Source organism: Priapulus caudatus, unplaced genomic scaffold (genome assembly GCF_000485595.1).
Source record: "Priapulus caudatus unplaced genomic scaffold, Priapulus_caudatus-5.0.1 Scaffold1898, whole genome shotgun sequence".
NCBI classification, from domain to species: domain Eukaryota; kingdom Metazoa; phylum Priapulida; class Priapulimorpha; order Priapulimorphida; family Priapulidae; genus Priapulus; species Priapulus caudatus.
The window spans coordinates 66,807-82,911 of record NW_014578959.1 but is presented as its reverse complement, the minus strand read 5'-3'; the positions used below and the strand labels follow the sequence as shown (position 1 = coordinate 82,911).

The following is a 16,105-nucleotide window of genomic DNA, read 5'->3' as shown; positions in this document are numbered from 1 at the left end:
CTTCTCTCCCACGCTCTCTCCTCTCTTCTTTCTCCGTCCCCTGCCTCTTCTCTCTCTCTCTCTCATCGCCTCGAGAGCTCTCGCTCTCTCGCTCTTCGTCGCTCTCTGCTTCGCTCTGCCTCCATATCTCTCTCTCTCTCTCTCTCTCTCAACAATCTCAGCTCTGTCTATCAGTCGTCTTCTCTCGCCTCTGTCTCTCTTCATCTCTCTGTCTCTCGAGCTCTTCACTTCACTTTTCTGTGTCCTCTGTCTTCTGTGTTCCTGGTCTCCTGTCTCTGTCCCTGTCCTCTGTCTCTGTCTCTGTCTCGTCTCTCGCTCCTCTGTCTCTGTCAACCGTCTGCTGTCTCTGTCTCTGTCTTCTCTCTCTCTCTTCTCCTCTTCTCAAACTCCCTCTCCGCTCTCTATCTTCTCTCCCTATCCCAACTCTTTTCGCCCATGAACATCGCTCCCCCTATCCTCTCTCTCGTCTGTCCATACTCACTCTTTTCTCCTCGCCTCCCCTCTCTCTCTCTAGACTTCTGCCTCTCTCTCTCTAAGACTCTTCCTCTCTCATCTCGTGTTCCCCCTAACGACACAACAGGCTCGCTATCTCTCTGTCCATACTGTCTCTCTCCGTCTCTCTCTCTCCTTCTTTCTTCTTTTCCCTCCTAACCTCTTCGCTCTCCTTTCTCAATCTTTCTTTCTCTCACTCCCTATTTCTCTCTCTCTCACTCGATACTCACAACTATCGTCCTCGCCTCTCTCTCTCTCTCCCTATCCTCTCTCGTCTCCTTTCTTTTCCCTCCTCTCTCATCCCTCTCAGCCCAACCTTTTTTCGCCACTCTGGCAACCTCGTCACTCTCTTCTCTCCTCTCTCTCTCATACCTCGCTCTGGACGCTCTTTTTCGCCGCTTGCCCCCCTAGTTGCTTACTCTGCTACGTTCCCAGAATCAACCACTCCTTCTGTTCCTCTCTCTCCCCCCCCTTCCCCTTCCCCCCCCTCTCCAACTTACTCTGTGTCCGTCTCTGTCTCTGTCTCATGTCCTCTTGTCTCTGCTCTGTCTCTTCTCTCCTCTCCTCTCTCTCTCTCTCTCTTTCCATACTGTCTCTCTCTCTCTCCTCTCAGTCTCCTCTCTCTACAGTCTTCGATGATATTTTCCTCTCTCCGCCGCTCTTAACCCTCCTCTCATCTCTCTCATCACACTATCTCGCTCTAGTCCCCTATCTCTCCTCTCTCACCTCCTTCTCTCCTCCGTCTCTCCTCTCTCCTCTCTCGAGGAGCTCCCTCTACAGGCAGAATAGACCCGGAGATCTCTCCTCTCTCTCTTCTCATCTCTCTCTCTTTCTTTTCTTCACTATCTTCTCTCTTCACGTCTCTCGTCCATCTCATCTCCCTCAGCCTCTCCTCGTCGAACACTTCAACTCTTATTCCCCCTCTTCTTCTCTTCTCCCTTTCCCTTCCTCGTCCCCCCCTCCTTCTCCTCCTTTTACCCCCAAGTTCCCCCTCCTTTTCCCACCAACTGACCGCCCTCCATCTCCAACGCCCTCCATCATTGTTACACCACGCCCCGTATTTCTTCCGGCCCCACTTCCTCTAACCGCCTCCCAGGTTTAACATCAAAGTTTGGCAAAACCATCGTTCCACTTTGGGGGGGGGGGCAGAAGGCTGGAGGGCGGACCGGTGAAACGTCAGCATCGCGCGGTGTTAACGCCTCCCGCCAGCACATGTCTTGAGCGGGAGATCGCCGCAAATGTTTAAACGTGGCCGGCTTGCATAATTTTCCAACGGGCCGATGCCCGCACCAAAATTAAATGCCTGGTGTTTTTGGGCTTCGATCGATTGGGCGAGCGACTCGTCGCTGTTGCTCTGCCGAAATTCTGGAAGTTAATTTCATAGCGTTTAACGGCCGGAACCTGGGCGGGGGTAGAGAGGAAAGAAGCCACTGAGCGAGAGATGGCTTCTCCTCTCTCTTCCTTCTCATCTGTTCGTTCAAAAAATCCCATACCGGCTTTCCACCGTTTCAACAGTGACCAATAAACCACGGCGCAGGACGCGCCACGCAAACGCACGCACGGCACCGCACGCAGCGCAAGCAACGCACGCCTACAACGCAACCACACGATTTCTGGGCTCACAACTTCCGCAGGGCAAAAGGCAGCAAGCAAGGGCCAGCGACAGCCGGAGAAGCAGAAGCCGCGCAGGCAGCAGTAAGTAGTAAAGTTAGTAGTAGTAAGTATTACTAGTCGTTGCTTCGCCCACAGTTTGCAATCCTTTTCATGCGACCCAGCGAATTAGTTTTTTTCACGGCAATAATTTTCAACTGTGTTAGAAGCTTGTTTGGGTCAAAACGGTAGAAGGTACTATCAATTAATGATTGCAAAAGACAATAACGTTTTTATATTTTGTCCATGTGGGTCAATTTAGCAATGTTCATGGTCAATTTTTGTTTGAAGTTTTATTTCCCTTTAAAAAAATAGTAAAATAAGAAGGTAATAAGTAATAAAGTAATAATAATAAAAAGTTAGTATCAGTAGTAAATGTAAGCTATCAGTCTAGTATATAGTAAAAAGTATCAGTAAAAGTATTAAGTAGTATCAGTAGTATAGTAGGTATCCAGTAAGTATAGTAATCCAGTAGTAAAATAATGTTAAAGTTAATCGTAGTAATAGTGATCAGGTTAAAAGTTCTTAGTAGTATATGCAAGTATAGTTAGTATACTGGTTTAATCAAAGTAGTTAATATTAAGTTAATCAATGGTTCCTGTGGGGGTTTTTTGCAACGAAGGGCAGGAAGAAAATGGGCAGAGGGTTAACGCGTGCGTGCGTGCTTGCTTGCGCCTTACAGGGGCAGTTGTCGGTGGTGGCTGGACTTTCGTGGAGGAGATCAGTGTTTTGACGGGACTGTGGAAGACAAGGGGAACCTCGACTTTCTTACATACCGTGCTGGCAAACGACAAGACAAGTTTACCACTCTCCTAACCTTGCCGTAAGTCCCTCAATCCGCTTTAATGCGGCCAACTCCCTGTGTGTAAACGGTCCATTCAAGTGGAGTGTTCCTTTTAGACAGGTGCCTGCTCTGTATATGGTGTCCGCCCTAAAAGCAATGGTTTTTTTTACTTGTGAGGGGGCCGGGTTTAAAGTGGGGATTTAGGGGTTCGTGTGATGTTGACCAGTTTCTTCGTGGAAAATTCTAAAGATGTGCAAGGTTTTAGGGATTTGCTTTTCAAATTGTGGTTTCCTATATGCTCATCGAGCACGTCCGTGTGGATCTACGTGATAGTAACTGACTAACAAATCCCAAAGATATTTCAGCTCTTTAAGAAATGGCGCAACGCATACATTATCGGGCGTGAAACTTCGTTTGAAACTGATTCCGACTGTTTTTTAAACTTGAGTTCGACTGTTTACCAAACCACACGATGCGGTTTTGAATTTTTCTTTGAGTTGGTGAACCGGGATTTTTTGACCCAATTCCATGCAGGCCGTGGAAAGATTTATTACACGTTTGCAAAGACACCGTCGAGCCTGTTCAATTTCTATAAGTGTCAATCTTTTCTTCGGTGTCTGGGGGCCTTCATCAAGCCATGTAGCCAAAAGTTTTCCCCTCAGCAAGAGACGCAACCCTGGTCTTCAGAACTTATCTCGTGGATTGAATGATGGAACAAAATATACAGAAAATTTAATTGCAACGGCTTTTGGGGGTGAATTCCGTGGTTAGGGACGATGAGCTACGCTTTTTTGGGCTGGCGCTTCGAAATTTTGCAAGGTAAATGTTTACAGTCTCTGTCATGCCCTGCTCTGCAGAAAACTTTGTCCACGTTTTAAAACTATTCGAAGGGTTCTGCCCAATATCCATATAAAATCTCAATAAAATTGCAAGAACGTGACATCAAATGAAGTTTAGTTTATATGGCTCCGTTCCTCTTCATCCATCATAGTTCCTGGTTCGCCTACGCTTAAAAGAAAATGTTTTTAATAAAAAAATTATGTTTTAATAAATAATTAATATAAAAATCATTAAGTTTATGCCCCTCCACATCGTAATTATAGTCCACGGGGGTTGGGGGGCCGCGTAGCCGTCCGTTTTCAAGTGAAGCCCGTGACCCTGCAATTAGACGACCACGCTTTTTTTTTGTACGAAATCCTACCCTACTCGCTATATCTATAAAAGAATGTCCCTGCGCCATCCAAACCGTAAATGCGGTATTCGCGGAGCGTTCCAGTCCCCCCATGCAAATAGCGTAGCCAATGTTTCCCTTCGCCCACGAGTGACGGTTTAGTAAAGTAGGCGTGCGACATTTAAGGTTTTTTTTCCAACCTCATCTTGTGACGAAAGATTTACGGCTAGCAAACCATTGCCCTGCCCGTTGGAATTTTTAATAAACTAATTAAAGTCCAACAGAATTGTAATTCGTATTTGGTGTACCGCGGCAAAAGTGGTCAACCCACGGCAATGACTTGCAAAGCAACGCAGCGATCGAGAGGAGAAGAGCGAGATCGAAGAAGAAGAGCGAGAGAGAGAGAGAAGAGAAGAGAGAGAGAGAGAGAGAGAGAGAGAAGAAAGAGAGAGAAGAAGAGACGAGAGAGAGAGAGAGAGGCAAGCCGGCGGACGAAGAGAGAGAGAAGAGAGAGGAGGAGAGAAGAAGGAAAAAGAGAAGAGAGATAGGGAAGAGAGAGAGAAATGGGCGAAGAGGGGAGAGAGAGGAGAGAGAGCGAAGAGAATAGGGAAGGAAAGCCCAAAGAGAGGAGAGAGAGAGAGAGAGCGAGAGAGAGAGAGAGAAGAGAGAAGAGAGAGAGAAAGAAAGAGAGAGAGAGAGGAGAAAATTACTACAGCCACCCCTCCTTACTACAGCCACCCCTCCTTACTACAGCCACCCCTCCTTACTACAGCCACCCCTCCTTACTACGTGCATCCTTGTCCCTATGGAAGGCATCTCATTTGCGGCGTTCGCTACGTTTTCTAGCAATGCTCATCGCTGGCAGACGCCCCCGTCGCCATCGACGACGCAGCGCGCCATGACTCATTATTATAATGGCCGTTAGATGCGACAGCGATACGAGAAAACTCGCATTCTCCGCAACCCACAGTCTGCGCGCGCGCGCGTTGTGAGAAACCGCTGGCTCGGGAGCGACGACAATCGCAGCCGTCTCGTCGCGACGCGTTTCAACGCGTCCGTCTCCGCGCGACGATCCGTGAAAGAATCGCGCGATTCAATCCGGGGCGCGTCGTTCGGCGATTTACGTCCGAAGAAAAAACGACGTCGTCGTCGAGAAATCTCAAGCTTCGCTGACTTGATACCCAAACCTCATTGATTACTGATCGAATTTTTTTCCTCGCTGTTGTTAACGGACGTATATGAGTAGTTTAACATTAAGGGTGTGCAAGGTAGATAGCAAACAACGGAGTGGTAGCAAGCAAACCATACAATCAGGTAGGTTTTTTAAACCCAGAATTACTCTCTGTAATCATTCAGCAGTATTTGTATTGCAAATATTAAAAATAATATGGATCCAACTGAGCGATGTTCCCCCCCAAGGCCGCCGTAGTCAAGCCGGTGTACGTTTGACAAAAACTGCGCGCTGTTATGCTTGCCGCTATACGGATTCGCGCGCCCGCCTTCCTTCGGCGCGCGAATTCGTATAGCGGGCAGCGCGAGATGTTACATACAACACCCGCGGTCGCGTGCGCCTAGCTCCCGCGGAAGTGCGCGGCGGCTTAACCGCTCTCGGCGGTCGGGAAACAACACATCTTTTGCGCAACGCCATCTTGTACCCGGTCTCTCTGGTTACTGAATTATTTAATTAAGACACTATACGAGATCCCTGAGTCATGTAAAATAACGTGACTCTGTTAGTGCAGAGATATAGGTTGTATACCTGCAGAGGTAATTTCTTCGTCCCAGCTATATGGAGAAATGCCTTCTATGATTTGGTCACTATAGAAATTGCTGAACTTGCTACTTGACACGGCTGCCAGAACTGCTCCCTGTAACACAATTACTTAGTTAATTGCTTCACTACCAGTAGCACAGCATCAGCAAGATCAATCGCACACCAGCTGGTCTTACGCAGCAACTCCAGCTGCAGTAAAGTGGTGCCACCTGGTGTAACAAAATGCACTAAAATTTGAAATTGCCACGCGTACACTGGAAGCATCACCCAGGCATAAAAATTCGGAGTAAAAAGAGTTAATCAAGAAATATAAGAAATATCATTACAAGCGAGTCCGTGTTACATCGAGTTTCTACACTTTTATGTAATAGATAGTGTCCGCAGGGGAATGGAAATATGCACGAATTTGATCCGACTCATTTAAAACGTGTTTAAAAATTTATCGCGACCGTAAAAACTTTGACCACACTATAAGCAATTCCGTGTTATACATAGCCACATTATATTGGGTCTAAAGTGCACTTACAACGTTTATTTTAATAACTTCAGATAAAATGCCATATTTTTAACTATTAAAAAATGTATGTCTTCAGACACAAGTGTATGTCCATCACACGATTTAAACTTTACCTTCAATTTTCTTCTAGCATTGAACTTTGTCATTTCCTCTATCGTTTCGTTCAAGTGCATCTTTAAGGCGAACCTTTCTCTATCCTACAACGTACAAATACAACATGAAAGTAAAATATCCTACAATCATGACTTTCAAGTGTGTAATATAGAGAACGTTTTTAACAACAATGTTCCTGAGTGTGTCCATAGATCTATACAGATCTACCTGTATTCTATATCTATGGTGTGTCAAAGATGGATGTGAGGTCACATTTTGAAGAAAGTGCAAAAGCGCACAATCTACATTCAAACTAACCGTCAAGAGTTGGTAAATGACTAGCATATATATTCATGGTACGGTGTGAACGTCACATGGCAGTTAAAATTAAATTCGTTGTTTTCCATCAGCAACAGTTATCATTACAATCACCAACAGTGATAATGACATATAACTGGGGGTGAGTCTGCAGAGTGCTACTTCGCTATGAACTTTAGGCAAAACACCTAATAATCATGTTCGTCTTATACAAATTCGTGCCATTTCTAAGAGGAGACATTTTCAAAATCAATGATGAGCCCAAGCGATAAGCATTGCATTAAAAGAAAAAAATTGTGGTATACAAAAGAGAATAGAAGGCAAAGCAGTCTGCAGGTTCAAAGTAAGACAACAAGAAAAAATTATCTACAGCCAAGTTGGAAAGTTATCTTTCTAACACAATACATTCACACTCAATTTTAATTCTGAAAGCTCCTTTTCAGGCTTACCTCTATCCAGGGGTGCTTCAGAGACTGCTGAATAGTTATCCTGCGGTCAGGGTTCAAGGTCAACATCTGCTGTAGCAGGTCCTTCGCACTCTCTGATATGTGGTCCCACTGTTTTGGTTTCATCTTCGCAAAGCAAAAATATGATTTTATTGAAAAAAATGCCGAATACGTGTATGTGTGTGTAGAGGTGTATTACATGTACGTGCAATCCACATTCCATGTTTTGGTTTTATTTCATACGCGTTGCAAGTAGTCTTGCACCAAATTATTATCCCATGGTGACAACCTTGGTAAAATAACCTTGGAAAGTAGCTCAAATAACTCACTATAATAATTATTTCTGATTAATCATGAACAATGGACTGTACATAATAAGATTATCCTCTTCCAGGAACGGTGTGATAAAAAAAATGCTGCATATTACCAAACTAAATACAATTCCACTTTTAGAACCGACATATTCACCCAGGAGAGTAGACAAGCAGCTTTAGCCCATCGGAAAATGCGATACTAACGCCCAAAAAACAATGCATAGCAACAAAGTGCTGCACAGCCGAAACGTTCGTCTCCACGCATGAGAAACATAGACAAACCGGGTGAGCACGTCCAACATAGCACCAATATATCCACGCTCGACGTTGCTACCCCGTGTACTACGTTAATTTTTCCAGGGGATAGGACACACTGGATGACCGTATGGTCTTTTCGTCATCACTTCGCTGTATTGTTTTTTTGCTAAAATCCTTGTTATTACTAATATTGAAAGCAATAAATAAAACTGATGCGTATCTTATATCTTATATCGCTCACACAACGGACACGCTTAAGCTGGGTTTACACTACCGACTTTGTGTTGGCGAATTGGTGAATTGGACCAACTTCCCAACTATACAACCGACAATCGGCAGTGTAAACGCAAAAGTTGCGCGACCAACCGATCGATAACAACTAGTTGAGCGATGAGAACATGTTCTATTTTCGCCAACTCGGAGTTGCCGAATTGCGAAATTGGTCCAACTCGCCGATTCGCCAACATAAAGTCGGTAGTGTAAACCCAGCTGTACACGCGGACACACGCGTGCTATCTCAGCTACGAGAACACGCCTCCGTGCGACTCACGTGGTATCTTCCCTCGCTGATCATCTCGTAGATCATGTCCTTGGTGCCGAAGAAAGGCAGAGAGCCGCTGAGCAGAATGTAGAGGAGGACGCCGCAGCCCCACATGTCGAGCGGCTTTCCGTACGGCTCCCGCTGCACCATCTCCGGCGCCATGAACTGCGGCGTGCCGATGCGAGCTGCCGACAAAGACGGACGCATGTGTTATACGATGGTCATTGCCGCTGGTGACCACTTTTGCGCGGTACACCAATACGATACAATTCTGTTGACTTAATTTAGTTTATTAAATCCAACGGCAGGCAATGTTTGCTAGCCGTAAACTTCGTCAGAGGGTGAAAAAAACCTTAAATGTCGACGCCCTTACAAACAGCACTCGGCGAAGGAAAGCATTGCCTACGCTATTTGCATGACTGACGCTCGCAAACCGCTATACGGTTTGGATGCAGACATCTTTTATAGATATAGCGAGTAGTAGGATTCGTACAAAAAAATCGTGTCTCTAATGCAGTCCACGGCTTCACGAAAACGACGCACGGGCACCCCGTGGACTATAATACTAGTGAGCATAACTTGATATTTTTATATTAATTATTTATTAAACATAATTTTTTTTATTAAACATTTTTATAAGGTAGGCGAACCATGAACTATGATGATGAAGAGGAACGGAGCATATAAACTAACTTCATGATGTCACGTCTGCAATTTTATTTGAGATTTATATGTAATATTGGCAGAACCTCGAGTTAAACGTGACAAAGTTTCTGCTAGCAGGGAGACAGAGACTTAAACATTACTTGCAATTTCGAGCAGCCAAGCTTAGCTCATCGTCCTACACGGATTCACCAAAGCGTTGCAATAAATTCTGTATATTTTGTCTCATCATTCAATCACGATATAAGTTGTGAAGACAGGGTTTGGTCTCTTGCGAGGGAAACTGCTACATGCTTGATGAAGCCAGACACGAAGAAAAGATTGACATAGAGAAATGAACAGTCGACGTGTCTTGCAAACTGTAATAAATCTTCCACGGCATGCATGGATGGGTCAAAAAATCCGGTTCACACTCAAGAAAAATCGACCGCATCGTGTGGTGTAACAGTCGAACTCAGTTAACAGTCGAATTCAGTTTCAAACGAAGTTTCACGCGATAATATGGTCGCATTTCTAAGAGCTGATATCTTGGGATTTGTTGTCAGTTACTATCACGTAGCCACACGAGTGCTCTATGAGATATAGGCACAATTGAAGCAACCCTAACCTTGCACATCTTAGAATTTCCCACGAAGACTGGTCACATCACATGACCCCTAAATCCCCACTACCCGGTCCCCTCACAGTAGACCCTATGCTAGCGGACACCTATACAGAGCAGACACCTGTCTATAAAGGACACTCCACTGAATGACCGTTACACACAGGGTTGGCCGCATAAGCGGATGAGACTTACGTCAAGTAGAGAGTGTAACTGTCTGTCGTGCAGCACGGTATGTAAGAAGTCGAGGTCCCTTTCTCCACAGTCCGTCAAACACTGGATCTCCTCCACCGAGTCCAGCACCACTGACACTGCCCCTGTAAGCAAGCAAGCACGCACGCACGCACGCGTTAACACTCAGCCATTCTCTCCCTCGTGCAAAACCCCACAGAACCATGATACTAGTATTACTACTGACTACTATACTACTGATACTACTATACTACTGATACTACTATACTACTGATACTACTATACTACTGATACTACTATACTACTGATACTACTATACTACTGATACTATACTACTGATACTACTATACTACTGATACTACTATACTACTGATACTACTATACTACTGATACTACTATACTACTGATACTACTATATACTACTGATACTACTATACTACTGATACTACTTTTTATTATTATACTATTACTTATTACTTCTTATTTACTATTTTTTTAAGGAAATAACTTCAAACAAAATACAATGAACATTGTAAACTTGACACATGACAAAATATAAACGTATTGTCTTTGCAGTCATTAATTAGTATCTTCTACCGTTTACCAAACAAGCTTCTAACACAGTTGGAAATTATGCCGTGAAAAAAACTATAATCGTGGGTCGATGAAAAGATGCAACTGTGGAAAGCACTACTAGTAATACTACTACTGCTGCTGCTGCTGCTGCTGCTGCTTCTTCTGCTTCTTCGGCTGTCGCTGCTGCTGCTGCTGCTGCTGCTGCTGCTGCTGCTGCTGCTGCTGCCGCTGCGGAAGTTGTGAGCCCAGAATCGTGTGTGCGTGTGCGTGTGTGCGTGCGTGCGTGCGTGCGTGCGTGCGCGTGGTTTATTGGTCACTGTTGAAACGTGAGCCGGTATGGATTTTTGAACGAAGGAGAGAGAGAGAGAGAGAGAGAAGCCATCTCTCCTCAGTGGCTCCTCTCTACCCGCAGTTCGGCCGTTAAACGTATGCAAATAATTCCGAATTTCGGATCAACAGCGACGAGTCGCTCGTGCCATCGATCGAGCAAACACCAGTATTTAATTTCTGGCGGGCATCGGCCGATGAATTATGCAGCGGGCCACGTTTAAACATTTGCGCGATCTCCCGCTAGCATGCTGGGAGGGTTTAACACCGCGTGCTGACGTTCACGTCCGCCCTCCAGCCTTCTGCCCCCCCCCCTACGTTGAACATGGTTTGCACTTGATGTACCTGGGAGCGGTAGAGAAGTGGGGCCGAAGAATTACGGGCGTGGGTAAACAATATGGAGGGGTTGGGAGAAAGATTTGGGGTGGGAAAGAGATTTGGGGGTAAAGAAGAGAAGAGACGAGAAGGGAAGGGAAGAGAAGAGAGAAGGGGGAAAGAGTGAAGTGTTTGTGGGGAAAGAGTTAGGGGCAGGAGGAAAGAGCGTAGTGTTAGTGGGAAAGGTTGGGGGTTAGGGGAAAAAGCGTAGTGTTCGTGGGAAAGAGAGTTGGAGGCTAGGGGGAAAAAGCGTAGTGTTCGTGGGAAAGAGAGTTGGAGGCTAGGGGGAAAGAGGGTAGTGTTCATGGGAAAGAGTTGGGGGTTAAGGGGAAAAAGCGTATTGTTGATGGGAAAGAGTTGGGGGCAGGGGGGGAAGAGGGTAATGTTCGTGGAAAATAGTTAGGGCGGGGGGGGAGAGTAGTATTAGTGGGAAAGAGAATCGCGATAGGGGAAAGAGAGAGGACGATATATATACGCACTATACTGCACGTGTAAAGATGAAATGCTACCTAAGGGAAATCAGAGAAAGGTTATCTATTTTTCGGCAGCAGGGAGTTTAATCACAAGAGTGCGTATAAATGACTGTCAAAGGAAAACGCGTAGACGACATGCTATATTAATAGCTGTGTCTAAAACAATATATTCCATGTAGTGTCAATGGCAATCCGAGTTTAATAGACAACAATGAAGGCAGACGCATGATAAAAATGGAAGAGAAGAGTCCACAGCAGCAACCCCACTTGAGTGGGACTAATACTTCGAAGGAAGAAGAAGATGGCACACGCATGACAGTCCCGTTTGCTGCAGTTCCCTGCACTTACATGTTCTTACGTGAAGGCACATAGGAACCATTAATTGTTACCAACGTCTTACCCACCACGCGTGTAGATTAGTGACGATTTCAAACGATTTCAACGAACGAATCGAATATGGCAGTGTGGTTCAGCCACCTTACAGCGAGCCTATTGCACAAACTTGCGCTGTGTTCTTCTGCGCCGCTGCTTCAAAGTGGACCGCTGTTAATTTTCCTCGATTACTTTACGATCAGTAGATTTTCGCGCAGGGAAATGAAGTTTGCACTACTTCTCCGAGCAGTAGGCACGCAGAGGGGGATTCAGGCGACTCAGATGTCATTAGAAAGAGCAATTACCTGCCCTTGCTTTTGCTACAGAGCATCCCTAACACTCTACTACTCACCTAGACCGAATAATTCTGTCCCATATAACCTTTTTTATACTTTGGTGAGGGTTATTAAGACAGAACGGGGTTCATTGAAATTTCGTGAGATCGCATGCAAAATGCATGCGCTGCTAATGCAAACCGTACGCCGCTATTGGCGTGAAAAAAAACCTACCGTTCCCTTCTACATGGCTTTACCTTGCTACTGATATGTGTATACATTCACTTCAATCGTTATTCACTTCTTAGAAGATTGTTTTTCAGAAACCCCGCTTCATTTAACTTTAGTAAATTGCAAATGTCACTATCCACGAGGGATGGCGAGATACAGCCAGGACGTATAAAATACCACCAGCAAGCGTCACTATCTACGAAGGTATGGCCAGTTGGTACGTACACGATACACAGTGAGAGTGCAACAGATGCCGTTGGCAACTGCCGCGGTTGCGAAGGATGGTTAGGATCGAACAGTTAAGGGATATTAGATTCAATCTATTATTATAATTATCTATTATTATCTATCTATAATCTATTATAATTATCTATTATTATTATTCGATATATTAGATTCAATCAGCAAGTTTCCGTATCAACGAAAAATAGTAAAACACTATTAAGGATGTATTTGACACCATAAACGTGTGTCAGTGTGTTACACCAGATACATATAGCAAACCAGCAGCATGTCAATCACACACTGTTTGCTATTGTCACATACTATTAGACAATCTTAAGCCGCGAAAACTGGCATATGCCATCAGGAAGTGTGATACATCCTCTGAACGTGACACACCCATCTAATATATTTATTATGTATACACTAATTAAGTGTCACACATGTTCACACAACGTGGTGTCGCACACACGCACGCACGCGCACACACACACACACGCGCGCACACACACACACGCACGCACGCGCACACACACACACACACACCGATAGCATATGGCATGCGTTATTAGTTAAGGCTCATACGTTATCGGCAAATGTAGGATACTTGAATCATGATCTTGAATCTTGAATCTTGAAATAGACCTTTGAAACATGAGTCACTATTCCCAAGGGTCATGGACAATTAGAACAAGCAGTATTGCATAATTCTATGCGTGTATTCCATAAGGAAAGTTTGGTCGGCCGATTACATCGAGGAGAATTAATGATTAGTGACAAAAATTTCCGCATTTTAGTAAAGTCTATATAAACAGCAGCTGAACCATGTTTGGTCTATAAACATTTAGAACAAAGCATTAGAAATTTCCCTATGGGATATTGCCTAGTAACGGCCAGTTTTCCGTTTATGATTATCTAACCAATTTACGATGGACTTAGCAATATATGAAATTAATATACGCTGGGTTGGCAGAAAGGTGAGAGGTTTTAGACTTAAAACCTTTAATGTCACGTTATATGTTTCATATAGTTTTTAATTTATTGACCGCTATAGTAAATATACAGAGACTGGAATTATTTATTTATATCGCATGAAGCCGTGGGCCACATAAAATGTACGTTTGTTTTACGGCTGCTTTTTTTCAACAATTCAATGGCAGCCTGCAGTCTAAACGACTTGTTTTACACATCCAGCCAACGTGCCAAAATACACTTTAATGGTCAAGAGACACTGCTTAGAGCAACTTCACAATTTTGCATAACATATTAAAATGTTGAACATCATTGGCATATCATTGTGATGCCGCCGTACTGTGAGTTAGCCCTGAAGGAGAAAGAAACTATTTGTGAGAAACTCAAAATCAGTGTGAATTTCGTGCAGCCAATCATTTTAATGGGAATCCTTTTCTTTTCAATCATATCCCGTTTTAATGTGTTAGAAAACAATTATATATGCTATTAATACTTCGATACTGTGTGCGTGTGTGTGCGTGCGTGCGTGCGTGCGTGCGTGCGTGCGTGCGTGCGTGCCTTTGAAAGATACTGCATTGTAAATGAACGCTTGGGCATGTCACGAATTGAGTATATCCGAATTTAATGTCCTGAAATTACTGCGCCCACGTTTATGTTTTAAGAGATGCATAAAAAACAAGCAATATGAAACCAAACGTGCAAGCCCCACCCAGGGCGAGTTCCAACTTTAGTCACATTCACTTGGATAAATTAATACACTTCACTTGGAAACGATCGCAATGTGTAATCTACTTAATATCAAGACCGCCACTTACGTATCTTTTATATATCCATACTTTAACCCATACTTTAATCCATTACTTTGTCCATACTTTAATCCATTACTTTATCCATTACTTTAATCCATACTTTAATCCGTTACTTTATCCATACTTTAATCCATTACTTTATTCATACTTTTAATCCATTACTGCATCCATACTTTAACCCATACTTTAATCCATTACTTTAATCCATTACTTTGTCCATACTTTAATCCATTACTTTAATCCATTACTTTATCCATACTTTAATCCATTACTTTAATCCATACTTTAATCCATTACTTTATCCATACTTTAATCCATTACTTTATCCCATACTTTAATCCATTACTTTATCCATACCTTAATCTCTGTTAACGTAAACAGCATACAAACGCTGTTGGTAACTGGGCATGCAGTGAATAAGGGAGGGAACAGAGCCCAGTCTTCGGCACGCCTGACACCAAACTGGCGTCGGTTCACATTGCTTTTAAGAGAACGGCTGTCTCCTAATACGCATTTGCAATTCCTTGCAACTTTGCTATTGCCATTCAAGATGCAGCCACTGCTAGTTTAACACATCCACGGTGGCGCCAACGTGTAAATTAGGTAACGAAAATTGCGTATGTGTGAGTTTTTATTGATAACGCTAATAAAATATAGAACACGATGATTTTCGTAAGTAGTACCGAACGGCAAATATGCCGAACGAAGGTGCGGCGTGCAAAGTTTTCAACGTAGAAACTCCTCAGTAAGCATGCAGTTACACACAGTCGTCCACGAAACATACGCAAACAATATAACAAAAGAGCATGCTGGTGGTTAACTGACCCACAGTGTTAGAGGGCGCAATATATAACGACCACCGCACCTATGGGTGTTGCTGGTTGTTATATAGTGCTCTCTCCCTAGGGGTACACCAACCATCGACACCAATATGTGCCGGTGGTTGTTTCATAGTTCCCTCCGACAATAACACGCATGCACTACCAGCCCATAATTGAGACACGGGTGCTGCTACATGGGTGCACACAAGAACAGAGAAGGCGGTCATGTGGGTCAGGACCCCATATCTTGCGAGCGGTGAGCCGATTCATACATTACAACAGAAACCTTTTCCCTGATAAATTAAAAACACAAAGGGGGTACACCAAACACTGCTTGAGTTTCGCATTAATCGTCCAGGTTTTTTTGATTTTTAACTAGTTGAGAAACAATCTTATCAGGTAAGAATCTGACGATACATTTAGTCCCGTTAGTTCTTACTTTTAATGTGAAAAAATGGCAACAAAATTTTTAGAAATATACGCCATAGAAAATTCGTGACGTAGTCAATTGAAAGGAGGAAGGTTCCCATTTAAAACATACCCATAAACAATAAGTGATGATAGTAGTGCGTGCGTGTGTGCAAAGAAAGAATCTTACCATCACAGATCAGCTTGCGGCCGGTTCGAATGTACGTGCTGCCCAGACAGGACAACTGGTGCGTGATGTCTACACAACGTAAATCACATGCAAGAAAGAAAGCAGAGCGGAATTCAAACCGAAACTCGTGCAAAACGAAACTAACCGACGTGTACGTGCACGCGCGAGGGAGAGAGAGAAACAGAGAGAGAGGAGGGGGAGAGAGAGAGAGGAGGGAGAGAGAGGAGGGGGAGAGAGAGA

At 44.0% G+C, this 16,105-nt stretch overlaps 1 protein-coding gene across 1 annotated transcript in view; it reads right to left on the bottom strand.

Annotated features, from left to right (window-relative positions):
- Positions 1-5,856: 5,856 nt before the first annotated feature.
- LOC106817870 (peripheral plasma membrane protein CASK-like) overlaps positions 5,857-16,105 on the bottom strand; it is a gene marked incomplete at its 3' end in the record, with an annotated part of 16,959 nt that continues 6,710 nt past the window's right edge. Inside the window, exons 5-9 of the mRNA XM_014822582.1 lie at positions 15,866-15,934; positions 8,368-8,543; positions 7,249-7,371; positions 6,502-6,585; positions 5,857-5,965 (exon numbers count right to left, since the gene is read on the bottom strand). Coding sequence (XP_014678068.1) covers positions 5,857-5,965; positions 6,502-6,585; positions 7,249-7,371; positions 8,368-8,543; positions 15,866-15,934 — 561 coding nt within the window. The remainder of the gene's footprint in view (positions 5,966-6,501; positions 6,586-7,248; positions 7,372-8,367; positions 8,544-15,865; positions 15,935-16,105) is intronic.